This window comes from Neodiprion virginianus, chromosome 1 (genome assembly GCF_021901495.1).
Source record: "Neodiprion virginianus isolate iyNeoVirg1 chromosome 1, iyNeoVirg1.1, whole genome shotgun sequence".
In the NCBI taxonomy this organism is placed as follows: domain Eukaryota; kingdom Metazoa; phylum Arthropoda; class Insecta; order Hymenoptera; family Diprionidae; genus Neodiprion; species Neodiprion virginianus.
This window is the reverse complement of record NC_060877.1, coordinates 36140576-36165681: the sequence shown is the minus strand read 5'-3', so window position 1 is coordinate 36165681 and position 25106 is coordinate 36140576. Positions and strand designations below refer to the sequence as shown.

The window sequence follows — 25106 nt, the reverse complement described above, 5'->3', positions numbered from 1 at the left end:
GAACGAGGAGACATTTTTTTCGTTTCATTATTCGCCTGTAAACGAACAAATTGTAATGATCAAAGAACAATAAATCGCTGCATGCGGTGAATACTTTTTCGACACGTTGTAGAAAAGAAAAAAAAAAATTCAATCATCGTACTCAAGATCGTCGAAATGTAAGTTTTCCATTAGTCTTACGATATTTGTTCTACAATTTGAGGATACAAGCTATAAAAACTCAACATAATTATACTTTCTGAGATCCGATGGCGGATTTGAAGTTAATTGATTTTGGTCATGGTCTGGCTAATTAATTTTACGGTATTCTAACCGCGGGTAATTAAAAACAAAAAAAAAAAAAATTCATTGTTACCCAGCCAAGAGAAGAATAACAACAATGGAACCACGGTTAATAGAAATTGTTAATTAAGGTATATGAAACTTTTGATTGAACGTATATAAATCGCGGCGCAAATCCGCGTGAATTAAACGCCAGTTTGATCAGAAGAAACTAAGCGAGGCGGCTATTATTGGACAAAAGTCGATTCTACCAGCTGTTTGGGTCAGGAATTGGATGAGACTCGAGCTTCGCTCTTCGCTTTGCGATTTCGGACAACTTCTCTTATACGGCTGCATGGTTACATGTTACACCCAGTAATAATGCTTTTCATGGTGCCAGAAATAGATCGATTATGTCTGCGGGTACGACGAACCCGGCAGCAATTGTCAATTTTGGTTTGTTGGACGCCTAGCCAAGTCCGTATTCTACATCCATGGTATGGAATTCAGCTATGCTTATTTTCAACATGCGAACTGAAAAGTTGTCGCGTACTTCAGTCGCGGTTATCGACTTCTGGATAATCGATTTACAACAACAAAATGAGCTTTGATTCGTCGAAGTTGGATGTTACAGTTTCTTTTTAGTCAAAAAAGAAGAAAGGCAGATTATAAGTGTGGGATTTTTTACAGACTTGTTGATATAATTGCAGAGTTCTTTTGGTGAAAATCCGCTTGCTTATTTTCTTTGCTTATTGTTGTTCTTTTTTTTTTTCTTCTTTTTCCATACTGTATTGTTTTTTGAACTCATCGAATCTTTATTTACCACAGCTAAACTTGTTTAGTTTTTATTTCGCTATTCTATCGTTTGGAATTTATTTTCACTCGATTTTACATCAGTCACATTCATCCCGTATCTTTGGAAGGGAAAGAGAAGATTACCTTGAAAATGCATGTATCAGACATTTTTATGTCGAGTTTGTGATTTCCTGAAACACGCCATGTACCAAATTTACAAAAATCCAAACATCCATTTTTACGATAAACAACGTGCGTAAAGTTCAGAAATTTACACCCTAAAATATCAACCGTAACTTTTATTACAACGAGTATTATAGGTACTTGAATAAATTTAATCAATTTTCAATTTGTTTAACACGCTTTGTTTCTCCAGCTAATCCGATCATTACTTTTTTTACTCACCGTCAAGTACACGTATGATACATGCATGATTTTTTATTTCTATTTAAATTAAATATAAGAAGGTTACCTTTTCTGTATATATATGTACATTACGTATATTACGTACGTATAATATGACGTAAGCATTTCTGGCGTGCGTTGTAGTTTTCCGCATGAGTTGCTACCGTGTAATTCGTTTTGAAAGCAATTCTCGTATTACATCACATCGAGTTTCAGACTTATAACATATTTCTCATTTTATTTGATTACACAAGAAGCGAAGGAAACGGTAAATAAAATAAAAATATCCACCTCTCTGTTTTTCCTCTTTTTCTTTTCCCGAAGGGGGCGGTGGAAAAACAAAAACAAAAAAAAACGAAGCAAACCAGCATTTATATTATTTCACAAACAGTACAGCTTGTACAGAGGACAGCCGTCAAACGTGACAACAACTCCTGGGAGTAATTAGATTCGTGATTCGTTGAAAGGCAAAGGTCGCCCACTGCAATTGGGCCTTTAAACAAAGAAGATACGAGGGGTTTGATGTTGTTCGTGTCTGGCTAATCCTGTAAACTCGACGACCCTCCGGATAGTGGAAAAAAAAAATGAAAGAAAGAAGTATAAAAAAAAAAAAAAAAAACCACCATTCTGTGTCGTTACGCAACCGCGTCAAAAGTGCTGCGCGAATTCCTCTTGTTGTTACGGTTTACGCTACGATTTAGAAATTTTCTTTGAATACGATCACAGAATCCGTGAGATGATATATTTCTTGCATACTTATAAATCTGTCAATTTGCGAGTCGAACATTTTGCGTTATATTTTTTTATTGAACAGAAAATATCCTACAAATATCTAATCGCGAACGAAAAAGTTGTACAACTTTTAATTGTTAAAGTTCTTGTCAGTTTTTTTTTTTTTTTTTTTTTTCCTTACCCTTACTCCGATACAGATTGCATTATCCCAGATGAATTAATTGTACGGAAATCGTTGTCGAATGATATTTGAACAACTTGAAAATCGACCGGAGTAAAAATAAAAAAAAAAAGTAGGTGGTTCAAGGAAACTCAAAGTTTGCGTTGAGACTGAACAGATCGAGCCAATCAGTTGTGTTTGTTCTCGACCTGGACCTCCTCTATTTCCAACCACATATTTCAAGTCCTTACATACTTTTCGATTTCGACGTACATAGTTCCTATATCCGCACACATGCACGCATTTACATAAATGTATATGGTTGTACGTAACCCGGGTCGCGATAAAAATGTTTCCCTTATCCTGGGGGTTCAAGGAGACTTTCCAAGTCGCTCACCTAACGCAGTTTGATTCATAACGGTTTGCCTCGTCGTAAAACACCCTCGTTTCCCTTCCTTGCGTTACTTGTTTTCTTTTTTTCTTTTTACATTTTTTTTTTTTTTATTTATAATTATATAAATTATGGGAAACATTTATCTTCCTTCTCAAGACGATAGGTGATAACAAGAGTTGACGTTTCACGTAAACCGCATCTAGACACTGTTATAAAATCGACAAGAAGATGCGTTATTACTTATACTCGTTGCCCGAGAAAGGAGGAAAATCCTCCTCTTAGCCCAGTTCTTGAGAGCTTTTATGTAAGTTGTTATATGTGTATCGCGAGAGTGTGTTACGTATGTACATATCGCTTCTCGATAAGACGTACCGACGGAAAAACGAAGCCCCTCTTAAGACGAGATCCTATTACCGATCAACTATATCCCATCGCATGTTATATGCCAAGTGTACGTTCAATCTCCGTTGCGGTGGTTGCACTGTTTTGGCACATGTAAAATATCGGGGCGGGGTTGAAATTCCGGATTTGAAAAGTACCGAAAGCGCCGAATCAGGAATTTATTGGTGGCGAAATTTCAAGTGGAGAAATCGAACTTTGACGAAACGTCGAAGTTTTTAATGGTCCTTTGCTCGAAGCTCAAAGTTTCGAGAGGACAAAATGCCGACGAGTCGAATTTCCCAAAGTGCGAGAGTGAGAAAATTTACAAATCTGAAACATCGAAATCCCGAATGATCAAAGATTTTCAATTCTGTGAATTTCTGGCTTGGTGAAATTTCACCCCTTTGATCTTTCTTTGCTTCGGATTTTCCATATTTTTACCTTCGGAATCCTGGTCGTTCCGATTTTTAGTTTTGCTCATTTTTTCTACCCACTCGTTGATTAAACCACACTGTGTGAGTATATTTTAATCTTCGGAATTTTACTCTATCGACGCTTTATTTCACGGAATTTCGCTCCATCTGAACTTTACTTTTCGAAAATTTGCTCTGTCGTAACTTGAATTTTCGGAATCCCGCATTTCAAAACTTTGAACTGTCCGCTTTCCTACCATTCGAAACTTTGCTGTTTCGTAAAAGTTTGATTTCCTTACTTCAAGCTTCGCCCCCCCCCCCCCAAATAATTCGCAATCAGACGCTTTCGGAACTTTTCTAATTCGGAACTTCAGCTCCGTCCCAAAAAATCGCACAAATATCGCACGCGTTACACTTTTCTTTTAATACTGTACAACATATTTGTTCTATAATAATAAAAATTGATTTCTTAACCCTTTATTTCAGAATTGAAGAACGTTTTACAGACGTCATTTTTCTATATATATATATATATATATTCTTTTTCCATTTCACTTCGAAGTGTGCTGTGGGAAAAAATTTTGTGTTGTTCAGAATTGCTTCCGGAAAATACTGGGGTGACATTATCGTAGTTACTGATTCGAAATTCTGATGTCAAATTTTTAAATTTCGATTCATAATTTCGATTATTATTATTATTGTTATTATTATTATCACTATCGTTGTTGTTGTTTTATTTCTAACAACTTATCTGTATTACATATATAACAAAGTAATTGCTGTTCTCCCACCACTACTACTCCTATTAATATTGCTATTTCTTTTGCTACTGCTACCAGTATTACTATTACTGTTACTATTACTATTACCGTTACTTTTCCCTATTACTGCCGTCATTTCCACTTTCGGTACAGTAACAGTGTTATGAAAAGTTGGGATTATAAAACGGCGTGCGGGGACGTCCGCCTGATTGCACGACGAAGTAGTAATCAGGGAGTTTGGTCAGACGCCGTGCCGAGTTGCCGCTTCTGGTCTTTGATTAGTTTTAACATGTGTGTAGCGTGGTATTACCCTCACAGCGCATACACACGTGCACGCGTACGTACGTACGATGTATTCGCACGTCGCACGTCCGGGATTAATGACGTCACGAAACTGCCGGTCAATCCCCGTCGGAGAGAGCGAGAGATGGGAGAAAGGTAGCCGAAAGTTGGAGTGCGAGAGAGCTTGCCAAAGTACGGGCGTGGCTTTTCCGTGACGTCACAAACCGACCGAGTCCTCTCGACATAGGGAAACAGCCGCTGCCGACGTGTAACTGGGTCAATCGGATCTATCGGGAGATTTTCTTACACAGTTTTTTATTGCTCTGTTTTTTATTTACACTCCGGAGGCTGACTTTCTGTATCAACTTTTTTGATTCTGTTGCGTTTCTTTTTTGTTTCTTTTTTTGTTTGTTGTGTTTTTTTTTTTTTTTATGTTATTTAGACTTTCAAATCCGCGGGAGCTTTTACTCTTCGCGCTTTTCTCTTTGTTTCGTTCTTTTTTTACTTTTGCGGGGATAACTCGAAACTGACGGTATATACGTTGTGTGTACTGGATTTGGATTATCGAGGAAATGATCTGGTAGATCAGAGTGTGAGATTTGAACAAATGATGAGAGTAAATTGAGGAATTATATACACAGTCTTGACGAACAATTATAATTACGTGTTCTTTCGATTTCTGTTGGAATTTAATTTATCGAAAGAACAAGAAGCGAATAAACAATTTGGGGCATTTGGTGTGTACGAGTGGATTTCGACAAATGTACGAGGAAATGCGAGTCAAACTTGCGATTTTCTTTGAAAACATACTAAAATCGTTTATACGTTTCATATAAAAATTCCTATACGGTGAAAAATTTTTTAAATATATTATATGCGTCGAGCCGTGAAAATTTAGTTTAAAAATATTTTCAATCTGTGGCGAAACAAATTACAATATATTACATATTTATATATACACGTTGAGAAAAAATAAAAAAAGGAAAAATGGAAACAACGAATTTACGCAGCAATGTTTTGCGGTTTGACCTTTGTAGATTATAACAGAAAATATTGTCGGCACATTTATTTTCTATTTAAAATTGTACGGTAGAATTACATCGGTCGTAAAATCACATCCTAGTGTCCGACGGGAAAACATAGAAGGGGCATTTCGATACACGCCAAATTGTCGGATACGCAATTTTTAGCCTCGCCCGCGGCAGGTTAGCGGTAAGAGAGATTGGCTCCCCAAAAACTTGGCTAATCCTCTTCGGGAACTCGGGATGTAACAGAAGGTATATCGGATACTTGAGCGGTGGCAAACTCACTCGAGGAGATCGATACTCGTGTATTCCTTCTCTTCGCTTTATTTCAAAAATTGCCGCCAGGAGGGGGGGGGGGGGGGGGAGAGAAATATTATTTCTACACATCCGTAGGTATATTTATTATTCACCGCATTTGTAATATATTGTATTACACAAGGAACGAAAATCTTTTCACCGATATACGTATGTGCGTATAAAGAAAATCAAATTTTTACCTTACCTTCAGGTAGTATTAGATTTTTTTTTCCATTTTCTTTTACTTTTAGGGTTTTCTACCTCAAACGGTAAAAACGGGACCCTTGTAGGATCGCTTCGTTGTCCGTCCGTCTGTATTTTAAGACACTTTTTCTCAGGAACGGGTTGAGGTATCAGGTTGAAATTAATGTCAAATACTAAGGTCTGCTGTCCCGTGGAGGTGTAAAAAAGTCAAGCTTCTAAGTCAACGCAATCAAAAGATACGGCCATTTGTGTCATATTTTGATGAAATCAAAACCTGTAGGGTTGACCCAGAGTCATGAAATTTGGAGAGAAGCAAGGTCTCGTGTGTTAGTAATTCTCATTCAATCGAAGGGGTGAAGTAGACGGAGAATGAGATCATGTTATCTTCATTCTGCGTCAAGTTTGTCAAATATTGTATATAAGTATAGCGCAATTCCTTCTGGTCCTGTAACGATATTGTTATTAAATTTTAATTCCGTAACTCACCGTTACCGTTTTCGTTTCTGTTTCAGAAACAAAGTATGATGGTTCGCCAACTTGAGGAGGAACTTCGATTGAGGATGAGGGGACCCAGCGTTGAGATGCAGCAGCAGATGGAAGTTCTCTTCAATGAAAACGAGCATCTGACTCGTGAAATAGTAATACTTCGCGACACGATTAAGGTAAGAATTTGCATCAGCATTATATTTTTATCTTCTAGCCTGCAATCGGAGCCCGGATGAAAAGGAAAAAAACAAACATGACATTTTCACTGCCGTTGTTATGCGAGATTCCTTTTACTATCCTTCGAGCTGGTCGGGCATTGGCCTAATAAAAAAAAAAAAAAAAAAAGAAAAGAAAAGATAAACGTACAACCAGCGTCGTTGTGACGAGATTGAAATAGTATATTGTGCAACAAGGAAGCAAACTCGATCTTTTCGGGCCGAGCGTGAGTTTGAAATACGAGTCGTAGGTGAGCCGAATACGAATATTGCGAAAACGTGAGGCAAAAATGCCTTTGCCTCCTTGTTTTACACGATTTTTTATATAATTAGAGCATGTTGCGCGTTTTTTCACGAAGCACGAAATTGAGGTTAGGGTAGCGTAAAATCAGATTTGTTCGCAACAGCGCATGCGCGCGGCACGGAAAAGACAACATTTAACTCCTAGGACTTAAAAGTAGTGTTTTCAATACTCCGCGCATGCGCATTCGCATACTCACTCGACCGTCGTAGGCACCGATACTTTGTGTACGGAAAACACGCGTGGAGAAACGTGTAAAATACGCTCGCGTTATATAAAATTATAGTTATTTGAATCGACTGTAATTTAATTTTTTTGGAAAAATATATTTAAAAAAAAAAATTGCGATGTTATACATTTAAATCACGTTTGCATGTGTATTGTGTACGGGTGAATCGATCGATTGATTCTTTTATGTACGTCACATTGGGACGTTGAAACAGCTCCTCCAATATCCGTAGTTTACCACACAATGAAAGCGGAACGAAATTGTTAATAAAAATGGATAGAAATCGATTTTCCCCGTAGCTTGTTATAACCGAAAGAATCCGTGGCTCCTTTTGAGGTTTAGAAAGTTTCTGTGTAAGGTCGACGTTTGTCGTTCGGTTCGGTTTTGTTGGATTAAAAGCGATATTAGTTTTTTCTTTTTTATTATTATTATCGTTATTTATGAACTCCTGCTCCTTGCCTGCTTCGATAAAAGGGGAAGATATACTCAATTTTAGATTTACTTTTAAGGAGATGCTTTTTCAAAATAAGATCATGTTTCGTTTTGTCATTGGTTTACTAAATTTCGTCCATTGCTAAGGGTGCGAAGTAACGACTTTTCCCGCACATGCGTCCTAAAAGTAAGGTTACTAACTTCATCCTCATGAAAAACAAAAAGATTGTCATCATGCGGAAAATGCAGTACCGACAACTATGATCAGACCAATGACTTGTATAACTTGTAGTACCACGTTATGTTTCATAATAATTGCAACGTGTAAAACGATAGTAATTTTCATTCACCGTCATAACTTTCCAATAACTACCAAAGAACGAAAAATTCCATTCACAATTCGTTGAATTATAAATCAAACATTCGTCGTCATTTGCAATAAAGCGCGGATATACATGGATTGATATTTTTCACAATCTTTCCATCCACTCTGATGTTTGTACAAAATTCATCGAGGCAAAAGAGGAGGTGGCGATGGGCGAAGTTATGATACGTTAGGTTAGGCAGGCAGAGAAAGAAAGATAAAGAAAGTAAGAAATAACGTCAGTCGGGCAGTGACGAAGAGAGTTGTTTTACCTGGGCTTGAATAAACGTCACATGGTGTTGACACGGTGTCGTAAGACAACCTGCACACATACCCACCCCATCCACCCTCTCATCCCTTTCGTCGTGCTATGTATTTGTTTAGTTTTATTCGCGTAGGCGCCTGCCGAACGTTTAACCCGCAGCTTTGAGGCACGGAAATAAACAAAGTTTCTGGATCCCAAACAGTACCGGGGTAAATGACATCGTCTATTTTCGTCCTCGTGCTCCAATCTGCGTACACCAAGGGACGAGACTCGCTCGAAGCGTTACCCGGTCGTTTTTCCTTCTTTGATGCCTATCATCCTCCTCCTCGATGTCTGCTACGAATCGATGAGTAATCCTTCTCAGAGTCCAAATCCCGCGCCGATGAAACATCATATCGCACTCTTATCCACGAATTTCTTTTCGTCGCGGAAAAACTCCCCAAGAAGCTTTGCTCACATCCACGATGATCATATCGGATTCGGTAGGGATTATCGATAAAATTTTCATCGCTATTCGACTACTATTTTAGGCCATTCGTTGGGTTCGTAATCGTCTAAAGGAAAACTTCAGCAGTTGTCGTTGGAACCATTTCAATGGAAGTGTAATTAGTATCACGTGTCATTTGGTTTACAAATTTTACTTACAAAATTGAAGCGATTCGAATTTGATATGCGGTGCTATGGATTCGAAAGGTCGATTGAAATCAAATACCTGTTATAGACGAGTCGTTGAATTCCCGTAATACTGATTTTCAAAAAAGATATGTAGCTGCTTATAAACGAGTCAAAGTCAGCTTTCAACCCTGAGTAACTTGACTGAAACATGAAATACTTGGGTATCGATTACTTTGTTCTTCGTCAACTTATTGAACCTACGAAAATGGAGTGTACGTGACAAAGAATCTTGATCTCAATTCTCAACCAATCTGTTGTCCAATAGACTTGTCTTTACAGATCGCGTCTTTCTCGATGAGTTACAGCCTACGATAAACATCTATGAAGTCGAAAACAACAATTGTTCGTTAAAATACACAAAACGATCGATTTTATTCAAGGTTTAATTAATTTAGGTGCTTATTGTCTATGTGCAAAAAGTCTAATAGGCGTGCAGACGGTCTCCGAATAGGAGTGGAGACTCTCTTTGGTTCACACCCAAAACCTGACCCAACCCAACGAATGCACGGTATATCCTTCGCTGTTGAATACTCCCTAAAGACTCTAGCGAAGGGTCGAATTTTAGTTCTGAAACGAGGACTGAGGGTGAAAGGCATCCAGCAGCTGCAGACCGAGTAAATCTGCACAGACTGCAGCATGTTGGAACAGACGACGAGGAAACAGCCGTTGCACTCGTTTTCACGATCGTATATCTGCAACGTGCAAAACCATGCTGCTGACTCGAGAGAGAGCAACTGGTCGGCTTTTGGCTGTCCTCCAAATTATGCAGACCTTGTGGGAACTTTCGCTGCTCGTTTGATCATCATCGCTTATTACCTTGTCAAGATTCTAAACTTCTTCTTTATCTTCTTCTTCTTCCGCTTTCCGTATCGCGTTGGCCAAGTTTCGTTTTCACATTACACGCCAGCCTTTGAACAGAACCAGCGGTTAACTTTCCCCTGAAATCGTGAACCAACTTCTTTTTCATATCGTATTCAATTGTATTAAACTCGTTTCGAAGCGTTGATTAATACCTTCACTCATCCAAAAGTCTATAAGGTGTAACAAGTGCAGGTACTCGCTTTACTTCGATGAATTTATTTCACGTACCAGATGTTGTAAGACATTGAGCATGAGAATGATCTGTGAGAGAGAAATTGAGGAACATTGTTGTTCTATGTACACGGTATCCAACGTTCACATGGCTCGATTCAAATCCGACAGTTCGTAAAAAACAAATGTTCGAAACAAGTCTCCTTTTACTGTGACTTGTGCCTTGCCGAGACCCATTATGTATCAAAAAATGGTGAAAGCCGATCGTTCACTGATACGAACGAACGAAAGACGCTTGATATTGAAAGCCGAACTTAATCATGAACTTTCGATTGCAAATAACAAAGTCGAAGAAAAATTTGAACTCAACTATGAACAAACGAATTGCCAGTCGCGCGTTTCTACTTAAAATCAGTAGTTACCGTCATCGACCGTTGATTAATCACTCGTAGTGTAATTTCCACGAGTCGCCAATGGCGATTCCTAATTTCCTGATCATGCAGCAGAGCTTGTCGGTACTGTACATTGTCCCGACAATGGATCGTAAATCACGACGATCGAACCGCCGGCAGTCGATGGTCAGCAGGATCGTGTGTTATAAATGCAATGTCGCCAAATTAGCTGCACAAGCGGTTTCCACGGAAACTCGGGAAAGTCGAATGTCCCGACCTTAACCAATTTTGGTAACACCTAATTATGTACCCGTCGTCGCTTCGACGCCGTCAAAGAGAGGCGATAAATTTATTAACCTTCCCTTCCTCTTCATTCCAGGCGTAACCAACCACCTCGATAATTATAACAAGACGTGACAATAGAGTTACGGACTCGATGCTGCGACGTTTTCATGGCTTTTCACATGGATGCGGAAAAACTTGTTTATCGATCAATGTCTTCAACCAGTGAATTATTTTTTCATTCGTGAGATTTTTGAGGATTAGAGGATGAAAGCTCGTTCATTGGATGTCGTTGATTTAGCGAAAACTTCGACGTGAGCGGGTCTATAAATTTTAGTCAAAAAACTATGTACGATGCTTCCAAAAATTTTTAAGTTTTTTATTATTATTCTTATTTGAGCCGATGAACGCCAATCTTAACGAACACAACTGAAGTTTACACTGAAGTTCTTTTTTAGAACCAAATAATCTTCGACCTATATCTCAATATTTGTACAGCAAGATAATACATTGGGGGGGGGGGGGGGGGGGGGGGGGGGGGCGGAAGGGTTCTTGAATTCGATTTAACAGTTTTTTTTTTCTTCACTTTCTGTTTCAGGAGCTTGAATTGAGGATAGAAACTCAGAAGCAAACCCTCCAGGCGAGAGACGAAAGTATTAAAAAGCTCCTGGAGATGCTCCAGAACAAAGGAATGGGTGAGAAATTTGTAAAAAGAATTATATCTTATTACACGTAATATGTACGTACGTTGTTTCTAATTTTTTATTTTACTTTTACATGTTTTAAAATGAAAACAAAAAAAGTAATTGAATTTGTTTCTTTCTTACGTCACAATTAAATCATGAAGTATGTAAATTCGAATAGAGTTATAATATCGCGGTATGTGTGTGGTACAAAAGTGTCTCGGTTTTACTTTCTTTTTTTTTTTTCTGTTTTTTAATCAGCTTGCGGCGTCTGCAAATTTGCGTATACCGTTATTTTTCAAACAAAACGACGCTCTGGTAACCTTGCCGATATTGTAGAAAGTGAAATATTGAATTTAACGAGGGTGGAAAAAAAAAGAGAAGGTATTCGAACGAAGGTTTCGCTCTTTTGTTTATTTTATTAACTACTCGTAGAAGAACTGTGAATAATGACAAAAAATATCCTGTGTAATGACTGTGATTGAAGAAAACGACCCTGCCGGTGTGATTTTTGTAAGTTAGACGGAATTATACGTAATATGTCCGTCGCTTATAAAACTTTGTTATTAATTATACCTCTGAAGAAATGAAATATGCAAAGTACTTGGACTGTTTTAATTAAACGTTCGGTCATATTTTATAATACACAACGCTTGAGGTTATATATCGCAGGTATCGTTTGATTAACAACGTGGTTGGTAATTTTTTGTACACTGTAGAAAAAAAATTATACCTTTCGTGTCTTTTTGCTTAATTATTACGTTTTTATCGTAAAGACGCATCGATGCCAATTATCGCGATATTGGATAATTTGAAACAAAAAACAACAACAATAACAACAAAAATAATTTAATATATTATTATTAAAGCTAACCAAGGTTTAAAATCTTCCGTGATATTTACACTCCGTTTTATATTAATCAGTTATTTTCATCCAAAAATTTAACTAATGCAATTTATTTGCTCATCAGAGACGAATATCATACCTGATCAATGATTAGACAAAAAATAATTAACCAGTGACTGGATTGATTTTCCCATTAATTTTCTTTTCACCAAAAGGGATTCAAGTTTTTCTCATACAATTATACTTCTCGTTGAAAGCGGAAAACCTTTTCCATGAATTTTTCGTTTTAAAACAAGTGTGCAAAAATCCTTTGTAGAATCATCCGACTCGAAATTCAGCGCCTGGAAATTGTACCGAGAATTTTAAGAATTCGAGTCACCATCGCCTCGTTTCCCTTTTTTTTTTTTTTTTTACCGTACGAATTTGAATTTCCCTCAGGTTAAGCTTGTAATTTTTGAGGAAAGTTTTTCGCTATTTTGCAACTTTATAAGGCGGGTTGTTTCAAATTTTAAACCGCTCATTGTATACGCATGTATACGATATAAGAGCAAAGCTTTTTTATAACCTGGCAAATTGAACAGCTTCAAAGTAATTTGAAAGTTGCAAAATATCGGACGTATCTTTTTTTTTTTTAACATTATTTTCTTCTCTTTTTTTTTCGTGTGATAGGATAATAGCGAAAATATCCGTATGAAATATTCGTATAATTACGCGAGCGTGTCCGGTGGAAAATATGTGTTACGTTCCGTGAAGAGAGCAAAGATGAAATTGCAGAGGACATTTTCATACGGCATGGCGTAAGAGCTCGTATTTTTCCCTGCAATTAGATTAAAACCCCAGACGCCGGGAGGAGTCGGAATAAAACTGCACCGCGTATCTAGTTAGTCTACTCTAACCTAGATATTTCTCTAATGAAATTCGCAATCGTACCATTTACGAACGTCATGTTTCGGTTGGGTTAGAAATTCAAAATTCCGACTGCCGGTTGACGAAAATATTACTGCATTCAATCGGAATATCTCGAGAAATTGAATTGTGATAAAAAAAAAACAAAAAAAAACAAAAAAAAAATTTCAATTCTGCGAAAGATAATTCAGGCTTGTTGCAATCAATGCGTAATCATTGTAATAAATTGTCTTTGAAAATTTGAGAAAATTAATTAAACTTGCTTTGAAATTTACAACTGTAACTTGTACGTTGACTGTCGCTGCTAGAATTATTATTTAAACTTTAACGTACGATGACGTTAATTTTTATTCACCACTGCGAAATGATACATTTTTTACAATCCTACTAAGTATAGTATCGGAAATAGCAAAAAAGCGAAATGAAATATTACAAAGTAATCCCGGGAAGTTAGAAGCCTGCGGTTTGTGTAGTTGAATTGATGTTACAGATATATATATATATATAATTATATAAAGAGAGAGAGAGAGAGATGGGAATGGCGTCCACGTCCCTCCAGATATTTCAAGAATTTCGTATTACGCAACCGGGAATTTACCTGCCATCTTTGACATGCATACAGCTTCGTTTCTACGTCAAAACTTCACACATGCATGCATACGCGGTTAGGTAGAGGAAGATACTTGACGGGAATGAGAAGAGAAGATAAGATAAGATAAAATAAGGCAAGAAGAGACAGGGAATTAGGTCACAACAGCCAACCAACAGTCCCATCACGTTTCGCAGCTAGACTTTGGCGTCAACCCGACCACGACGAGTTTAAGGGTGAAACACTAACTAGTATTTACCCTGATGACCGGCATGCGGAGACAGAAGCGGGAGAATCGCGATTTACCGTCTTTCAAAGCCCTCGGGTGTTTTCGCAAAAACACCCACCCACGCGCATTGTCGTTACACGGGGTACAATGTATGGGGCATTCCACGACAACTCGGTGAACGGTTAATTGAGTGAAATTTTTCAATTTTATCAAGGATTTTTCACACGTTATTACGAGCCGTGAAAAACTTGGAACAAAAGTATTTAATTTTTTTTTTTTTTTTTTTATTGACTCGTCTTTAACTTGCGATTTTTTAAACACCCTCAAACTGATGTTCGTAAAACAAGTATAAAAATAAAAATGACGTACGATTCAGAGCGAGACCTCGTTTCCTTTTATTTTTTAATTAAATCATTTACTCTAGTTTTTTTTTTAATCGTCTTTTTTATATTTTCACAACGCGCAAGGTTACCAGAGAAGAAGAAGAAGAAGAAGAAAAATTTTTGATAATCAAAATACAGAACCGCGTCGTTTTGGATTTTCTATGAAAAATATTTACTTGCAGGTTTTACGTGTGTATTTAAAATACGTTGCATTTATTGTTACTCACTACCGTAATTCAAGGATTGAAGGGTGTTTGTGTTGTTGAAAAATAAGAGAGAAAAACGCGTGAGTGAAAAAAAAAAGGATAATCAATTGGAGATAGGCGAAAAAAGATTAAATTTTACACAATTTTTATTCCACTGTTATTTCGTTATTGCTGTTCACATGATTTTGTTACAGGTTATTGTTATTCCCATGTGTATAACTATTCCCGTCCAATTGCGTATCATAATTGTATGCTCATATCATTACTCATTAATAGTTACGTTAAGAAAGTTGATTGGCCAAAAATCGATATTCTTCGTTAATTCATTTAGCTATATCACCTCGAATATACAACGATGGAAAACTCTGTAATTGTGAGAAAAAGCTTACGGACATCAATTTTCGACAAAGTCTTTGAAACGTTTATTCATATTATTTTTCAACAAAATTTAATATCCAACGATGCCGACGCAACGTTATGAAACGAAAGATGAAAAAAAAAAAAAACAAAACAAACAAACGCATATCAACGAATTTGTATAAAATAATCTTCTGAATAAAATGGCCTATCGATAGAGTTGAAAAGGAACAAATGTATTAGATTTTTAACCATTCCGAATCGATTTGAAAGGTGAATTTTTGATTATAATCACAGTAATTTTAAAGAGATCTATTGTAATATAACAAATACTCTGCGAGCGACGATTTCGTTATTTGTTTAATAAAAGTATCGATTTTTCGCCGACCAAACTCCTTCAAAACCGTACACCCGCAGGTATTTACGAATATTTAGAGCTTAGGCTATATCCTGAAATCACAACTGTCAGTAGGAGGAAACGACACCATTTCACCACCGCATAATCCATAAACATTGACGAATGAATGAGTAAACGAATGGAGCGGCAGGAGTAATCAGCGGCAGCTTATTTCTGGTATCTTTGTGTCTGACCAAAGTTTTTAGATGGAAAAAAAAAATGCTCTGATAAAAAAAAAAAAAAAAAACCAATTTGCAGGCCGTCGAGTTCGAATCGAATCAACGTCAACACTCGACTCGTCACACATGTAACAACACTTTGTAATAATACAGTGTCAGAGCTTTGTGTTATTTCCGTTTCGTCGATACGTGCTTTACTATGGTTTTCATTTTCTTTTCCGTGTTCTTGTTCTTCTTCACTTTTCTATTTTCCTTTTCTTTACTACCCTATTAACATTCATCACTCCAGCATTTTTTTCAGAAATCTGTGGATAAGATTTTAGGATCATCCATTCGACGATCACGAGACACGCTATTACTACGGTACACTTTATACGTGTCTCTCCGTCATTATCGTCTCTCATAACTTTGCACATTTTATATGCCCATTTCATTTTATCTATCCGTCTATTCGTTACCTTATATTACGTAGCGTACGCGACTTTATCGTCAAACTGTATAATATTTCCCGAGAATTACCGTTGCGGTAAATAAATTTTACTTCGATCTTTTTCTTTTTTTTTTTTTTTTTTTTTTTTTTTTTTTTTTTATGTCCATAATCCTGCAAGGTTGATGAAAATCGACAAATGCAGAAACAAAACTTGAGCACCTGCGATACGAAATTGCGTTGCGTTGTGATAAATTCCGATAACGATTTATTTATTTTTTTATTTTTTTATTTTTGTTTATTCTTTTGTAATGATCTAAACGCAAATATTTACTTTCACCGACGTATTACATCGTACAAGTATAATTAATCGTATCTTTTCGTTTTTACTTTATCAGGATAAACACGTTTCATGTATATTCTTTGTTACTTTCTTTTTTTTTGTTTATTTTTGTTTTTATATCCTATTTTCACGCGTGCAACGACGAATGTGTAAGAATAAATTTAATTTTTACTCGATGAAGACTTTTTGCCATACATGCACATACATTGAGAGTTGACGTGTAACGTATGTTGTAAAATTACTTGACGGTGGTCAGTAAGAGGGTAATTTTGATAGTCGAAGAGGGAAAAATTTAGGCGGTGTGCCGTCATCGTGTGGTAAAATTTTCTCAAAACACAAGAAAAAAGAATCGCATTTAAAACACGAAACTAGACGAAAAATTTCTTAAAAAACTAAGAAAAAACAATAAAAAAAAAAAAAAATGGCAACGTTGTCAGAGCGAATTGGCTTCTATTGTTGTAGGCAAGGAAGAGGAGCGGATTATGTTCCAGCAGATGCAATCCATGGCGCAGAAGCAGGTTCTTAACCATATCTCTCTACCTGTGATATATATATATATACATATATATACATTTCATTCATTTAACTGTATTACATATAATATACTTGTACACACATACATTGCTGCGTAGGCGCGTGAATTATTTACGACACGCGCTCACGCGTAATACGTATGTGTATATGTGTATGTATTATATATGTATACACATATCTGTAGGATTCTTTATTTTTTTTTTTTTTTTTTTTTTTTTTTTTAATCAACCGACCATCTTATCACCGTTATCGTTATTATTATTACTGTTGTTATTATTATTGTTATGATCATCATCATCGTCATCATCATCATCATCATCATCATCATTACTATTACTACTACTATAACTACCACTACTACTACTACTACTATCATTATTATGATTATTACATTTGTTGAAAGTTGATCAATGTTTGACTGTATGTGTATATAAAAAAAAAAAATAGTCGCTTGTTGTAGTTAATTGCTCTCTGTGATTCCGATCATTGTGTCGACATCATTGATATTTTTCTCTTTTATAACGTTGAGAAATCTTTTCGTTGTTTTTTAATATTTGTTTTTCAGGTCGCTGAAAAATTCCTCTTCTTGAATTTGTTTCTTTTTTCTTTCTTTTTTTTTTTGTTTTTCTATTCATATTGTAATTTTTTCTCGTATTTCACCTCGCTTGAAAGATTCTATCGAAACGAAATTTCGATCGGTTAATCAATCTTGTTTTGCGTTTCTCATCAGAGTCATACTTTTTCTTTTTTAACGAATCTTTATTTCGATCGTTTGTTTGGGTTGCACGTAACATTGTTCGGAATTTGTTTGAAAAAATGTATTCATTGTACGTTGAAAATTGATCGAAAGATCGGCAAAAATATCAGGTGAGATATTGGAAAATATGATGGGAGTCATGGATGAAAAAAAATAAAAAGTCGTAGTGCCTATGTGTATCATACATAATTCATGCCCGCACATCGCATATACATTATCATTATCAGTATATATGTATATTTATCATGTAGATCTAACGAAGTGTCGCTTTTTCGAAAACCTTGGTTTAACAACAGAATCGTTTCCCTAATTTTTTTTTTTTTTTTCTCTTTTTTCCTTCCTTTCTTTCATCCTTCCTCCTCGTACAACTATTGTTTTATTTCTACAGAAAATCGTGTGAAAAAAGATAGTAGCTACGCATAATTTGACGATTGTACGCAATTATTGAAGAAAAATTCTTCCCTTAGGATCGAAATTCTAATTTCAACATTAAACTCTGGTAACTAAATATTATTATTAATATTCTCATTTTCTCTACGCTTATTGTATTTCCAGATACGAAGTAATACTCGAATCGATTAAACATTTGTAAATAAATTCATTTCACTGATTCGTAAGAAAATCGTTAGGATTTTTTTCCTTTTAATTTTATCGTTCCACATTTCTAAAATTCGATGATACGGCCACGTTAATTTACCGAGCGAATAGTTTTCACCTTTTCAATTTTTTTTTTTTTTATTTTTCTTAACAAAACTCCAGACCCTGCGTCTAATAAAGTCGGTTCTGAGATCTGAATATCGATCTTCGAATATATTTGCATAAATAACGAAGTCAGTATCTCGCCCCCTGGGGTGAATGTTAACGAATTGTTAATATCATTTTAATCAAAACGAAAGCCGGGAAAAGGTAGAAATTTGAAAAGTGTCGTTATCCTTTTTCCTTCTTTGCTAATTTTTTTCAATAACGACCAAAGAATCGTTGAAATAAAAATTAACTAAGGAAAGGTTGAAAAAATATCTGTCCGGTGAAAAGTTTTTTTTTTTTTTTTCTTCTTTTTTTCCAAATCACTTACTTCGTGTCTGTAAATACATATATATATATATATATATATATATATGAATATATACTACGTGTATATTATTTTGGATTCGTATTTATATATTTTTATAGGTACCGTTAGGATTGATTTTTGTTTTTCAGATTTACCATTGTTTTCTCTTCGTACCCGATTTCACTAAATCCTGCATTTTTGTACTATACATATAATAGAGCGCCTGGTAGCCTGTTAGGTTTTAGGTGGAGTCAACGTGGCTTTGTGTGGCATCCGAATTATTATACGAACGATCTTTATTGGTCGCTCATGATGAGGATATTTATATATATATATATCCGAAATGATTATCCTTTGAATATAACACGTTCTTATTATCACTATGTACCCTACGTTATATGTATATTATGCATAAACCAACAGCACACGAGTGTTTGAGAAATGAAAACACACACACGCGCACACACACACAGGTTTATACAGGTGGTATTATTACCACACACCCCCCCGGCAATTTTTTAAATGCTCCGATCCATCTACGTAACTTTATATACTCACGTAAATTTCGTGCATATACACGTATCATTATTGTTGTTATTATGATTGTTATTGTTATACGAAAATTATACTTTGTGTGACACGCGATGGAATATTATTATTATTATTATTCTTATTATTATCGTTATTATTACCATTACTATTTTATTTCTACATTTTTACTGTGCAATCTTTTCTCTGTTTCGTCTCGTCTATCCAAATTTACCACAAACACCACCACCACAAGTTGTCTAGCGCTCCGTCGTTTTTTTTTTTTTTTTTTTTTTTTTTTTTTTTTTTTATTTTTTCGTTTTCTCGTTGCGATTTATATGTTCGACGTTGAAAAGGAAACGAAAGGTCTAAAAGAAAGTGCGCACTCCATTTTATTCGCGCACGTTTTACGCACATTGTACAAATATTTATAGTAAGAAGAGAAAAGAACGTAGCGTTTTAAAATTACGCTGTGGGAATAATTGAGAATGAAAGACACAATTGGAATTGGCAAATGTTTCCGGAGATTATATTCCGGTGTTTCTGGCTGTGCATGTGAAAAAACAACACAAACTTGTATAATTTTTTTCATATTTTTTTTTTTTTTTTTTTTTTTTTATCGTACGTACAAACATATTTTGTTATTTAATTATCGTTTCGCGAACCGTGATATATAATCCGTAGCAGGAAATTTAATCGAAAAAGTATCGTCGAAGGAATGGAAAATGTAGGGACAAAGATAAAATCGAAATAACGTACACGCGCACACACACACACACACACGCGCGCGCGTAAACATCGTACGAAAAGTATTAAAAATTAATATAAATGTTGAGAATAGATTGAAAATTGACATGAGAAAGAAAGAAAGAAAGAAAGAAAGAGAGAAAAGATAAATTGGAAAAATGTACGATTACGCTGTTCGGATGCGTGGAATGAGCTGCTTTGGATGTGTAGGTGGTAAGATGATAGCGACCCTCGCAGGAATATCGCCCGCATCCGCCTTTTCTTCACTCACACCGACATCTCAACAAAACCAAAAATTGCCACCCAGAGAACTGCGAGCCCAGTCCCTTCCACGGAGGACTGACCAGGTACACTTTACATTAAAGCGAGAAAAATAATTGAAAGAGAAAAATAACGATAAAGTGAATTTGGAAAGAAAAAAAGAATTAGAAAAGAAAAAATCGAAAGCTCGAAGAAAGAGAGAAAGAATACCCGAAAACGGAACGCGGCGACCATCGATGATTGTTTATATATTATATGTGGAAATGTATACGATATGATTGATCGATTGAGCGGAATTTTAATGCATTGGTTCTTGGAGTGATCGAATAATCAAGAATTCCGATTAATTAAACAATCAATTTTTCCAATTGATGGTTTTTTCGATTAATCGTTATCTCGATCAATCGAAATTTCGAATCATTGTTCCGTCAACTGATCAAATAATCACAAATTCCGATCAATTCATCAATCGGCATTTCCGATCGATTGTTTTTTTCGATTAATCGATTCATCGGGACGTTCGTTTGATCGCACTTTCTATGAACCGTTCAATCGGAATAACAATGAAACGAATTTCACTAATTTGTCGATTGATTGATATTTTCTTTTCGTTTCTTCTTTTATCAATTTTACCACACCACGCAACAAAAGCAAAAATTATTTGCCTCTTCGGTTTTTCAGTTCAATTCAGTTATCGGTCAAGTTCGGTTACTTGAATGACGTACCTATTTGTTAATTTATTCTTTGTTCATTGATTTTCAAATACCGTACCGATTGTTTTTCGACGTCGCCGCGTTCTTCTCTGCCGAGTACCGGAATATATGTATATAGTTTAGATAGTGTGCAGACATGTGTATAATCAATATAAACATTTTAATAATTGTACATACCCGCATAACTCTGCACATCTTTGTTGATTATATCGCATTTTTAATACGTTTGAAGCGCAGATGTTTCGCCGTTTACAGATATTTAACCCGATTAACAAGAGTTACACAATAAGTAACTAATCAATAGTTTACCTACACCTACAACACCTAACAAGGCAAATATTATGATTTAATGACACAAGTTTTTAATAATTTGCTGATGAAAATTAGGCAATTTTTATTAAACTCATTCAATTTTACTGACATTTTTTTTTTTATATTTACTCTTCTCCAATTTTTCATCTGTCAATTCCAGAAGCATAATTAATTATTGCCATTTTCTTTACCAGGGTATCTACAAAGTTGTTTGTTGACTTTGAAAATTTGTCTCTTCCGAGTTTTTTTTTTTTTTTTGTTTTTTTTTCCGCTGTTAAGAACCGTCGGCAAATTGTCAGTCGAGAAAGTTTTTCGTTTACGGAATAATCGACAAAATTGTCGCGCGAATTTAAAACAAATATAAGGACAGACTGCGTAAATTGCAGTTTTGAAACACATACATACAACATCGATAATCGATCGGGGATGATTTTTGCATGCGCGAATAATGAGTCAGCGCACGTTAATCATTAACAATCTGCATTGTCTTTTTTTAAATATTAACAAAATCGTAATTTGTTGTAACTGCTGCCTTGATAAACGCGCGCTTATCGCTTATTTTCATTAACCCGTATTTACGCGTATCAAGGGCTGCGAATATTCCTCGGCGAGGGAAATATCGCCGCGCTTTTTGAACCCCGGAATAATTATTCTCCGTCTTTGCTTTTTTTTTTTTTTTTCTTTTTTTATTTATCTTTTTTTTCATCTTTAACAAAAGTTTCGACAACCGCGCTGCTGGTAATTTTATTTACCGCAAATCCCGTCTCGCGTATTCTAATACCCTAGTTATACGTACATGTATACATAAAAAAAAAAAAAAAAAAATAACCTCGTTATACGTACAGATACGTACATGCATACACTTGACGAATTATCAAATACGACTTGTTAGCGATAAACACGTGAGGCAAGTGAGTAAATTTAATTATACTTGATACGCATTATACATCTATACTATAACATTATAATATATCGTCTCACAATCAGTGGTGTTTAAACAATTTCTATAATTAATAATTCCTATATATATATATACACACGCACACACACTCACACTCACACACACACATATATATATACATATACTTCATATATATATTATATAAATTGATTTCTGATGATTATGAAATATGAATATACATATAAATATACATATATGTATCCATGCAATACATAATTTTATGTACGGAATGTTCAACCCTTGCACTTCACCCTGTTCTTTAGCGTTATGTATATGTAACACATGTACACACACACACATATATATGTATAAATCAATCACTGAATGTCAACCATTTTTCATAACTATATTATTATTGTCAACTGTTATTGCTGTTGTTGTTGCTGTTGTTGTTATTATTATTATTATTTTAAACTATCACGATTGTTCTTATTATATATAAAATATAGATCTTTGTACAAAATGATTTCCAAAATATCGCCGATGATCAATTTTTGTCGAGAGGATTAATTGAACTATTGATGAAATCATTTAGACAATGATCAAGTTTTTTAGAGTCATAAATTCTTGAAATCACTTCGTGACAATTTTCCGTGATTCATTTCTCTTCTATAGTACAACTGTTTTATTATTATTATTATTATTATTCATCTTCTTCTTCTTCTTCTTTTTCTTCTCCTTCTTCTTATTCCGATCATACGTGTTATCACCGTTATTTATTATTCTCGCTATCGTTATTACTATACTATATATACATATATATACTCATCACCCATATATATATATATATATATATATATATATATATATATATATATATATATATATATATATATATATATATATATACATGTATATATATGTATATATATATATATATATATATATATATATATATATATATACACACATATACATCATGTACATTATCCTCTCTATATACATTTATGTACGTTCACCATATAATGCATATATATATATACCTGTACCTACATATATACTATTAATCGATTAAGACTTTCTAGAAGGTATATAATCTATAGAAACGATTATATATTATATACGTATAAATACAGCTTTGTGCGAATGTTCACCAACTATACGCATCGTTGCTCTGTGTACCTATATATGTATACATACATATACGATTTTTTTTCTGTTTAGTTGATTGAAAATTGTTGATTGTTAGATGTTTATATTGCGTACATATGTATTATACATTTTATATACCCAAACATTATGCATCCTGTATACGTTTAAATATATGTATAGGAAATACAAGGCGGTGGCTATAGTTTGCGAACATTTCGTTGTTGTTATTATTATTATAAAATGGTTAGATCTTGTCCATTTGGCGTTTATCATTATACATACTTACAATACGAATTTACGTAGATGATTAGATAATTTTATAAATGTTAAATTTTATTATATAAAAGGCGATTGCTCATATTGATTTTTATTTATTTATTTATTTATTCATTTTTTTTTTCTTCTCCATCAGAAAAACTTAATCTTATCGTTCGGTTCACACTCACGTTTGTACGATCAAACTTGCAGCGTTCTCGTCGCGTTCACGGTTGATGAAAAAGGAAAATTTCCTTGAGTGGGGTATAAGAAAAAAAAAAAAAGAAAAGATTCAAACTAATAATAATAATAATACTAGAACGAAACGCGTGCCGAGTGTATCACCCGAACGATGAGATGTAAGACTTGTGTGTTTTTTTTTTTTTTTATCCAATTTTACTGCCAAAAAGTATAAAAAACAGAATACTTGACGAGTTATAAAAGTTTGACAGAGAAAATGATTTGTTCGAAAATCACGTGTCGAGTGAAAAATATTCGAGAAGAAAAATGAAATATAATGTTTACTTGTATACAAATATCACATGAAAGCAACAGTTGTTATGAAAGGATTAAAATTTCAATGAAGCATTAACGACTTGTATGATAAAATTAAATATAATTAATACTAAACGTGTTGTGAGAAAAAAGAACGAACCAAAGAAAAAAAAAAAAAGTAAAAAACGAACGAAATGAAGGAAAATAACGTCGCAGAGATGGACAATGTCAGCCGTGCGTCGCGGTGGCGAAAGAACTGCGGCGGCGCCCGGCGCCGAAAAGGATTCTGTAACTTTGTGCGTATATACACGTGTGTGTATATATACATGTATATACTACATATATGTATATATCCGACATGTACGCCTGTCGATCTCGAGGAGAGGTTTCTTTTTTTAATTTGGACGTGTACTTAAATCCAGGTCGATAAAAACTATACGTGACACATATATACATGTATATGTATATATGTATACATACATATATATATATATATGTATATATACATACGTTAAATCTTATACGATATACAAATATACGGCATGTGTATTATCGCAATCAGGCAATTTGGATCAACGGGTGTGTTTTTTAACGAACGCGACCAACGAAGGATCGATCGATCGATCGATCGATCGGTATCGTAACAAACCTGAGAAACCGAAATGACAGTAAAAAAAAAAAAATATAAACAAAAAAAAAAAACGAACGAAAATGAATCATGAGAAAAGAATAATATCTTTGACGAAACCGGAAGACAGACAGAGAGAGAGAGAGAAAGAGAGAAAGAGAGAGAGAGAAAGAGGGAAAAAAAGAGATAAAGAGAGAGGTGCAGGAAGCCCGGCGGAGCGTCGCTTTTCTTTCGTCAACCAAAGCGCGTTGCCCCCCCCCCCCCCCCCCCCCCCCTCCACTGCCCATACATTGTACCAAACCAACTTCCGTTCTCCTAATAACTAAATTAAGCCTTCTCTGCGCCAAGAATCCGGAACTAACTTCTGACACACAGACTGATTCCTTCGAAATTTATTTCTGCTTCGCGATACAATTATTTTGGTATTTTTTTTTTTTTCGATA

General features: G+C 35.0%; 1 protein-coding gene across 7 annotated transcripts in view; it reads left to right on the top strand.

The window, feature by feature from the left end:
• The window catches only part of LOC124297578 (trichohyalin), a 73133-nt gene that overhangs the window by 19112 nt on the left and 28915 nt on the right, over positions 1-25106 (top strand). For 4 of the 7 annotated variants that reach the window (XM_046748880.1, XM_046749085.1, XM_046749039.1 and 1 more), the window contains exons 2-4: positions 6623-6772; positions 11382-11478; positions 16792-16847. In XM_046748880.1, coding sequence (XP_046604836.1) covers positions 6623-6772; positions 11382-11478; positions 16792-16847 — 303 coding nt within the window. Of the gene's footprint in view, positions 1-6622; positions 6773-11381; positions 11479-16791; positions 16848-20156; positions 20294-25106 lie in introns of all 7 variants that reach the window. The other 3 variants (XM_046748797.1, XM_046748963.1, XM_046749146.1) reach the window with 1 other exon arrangement.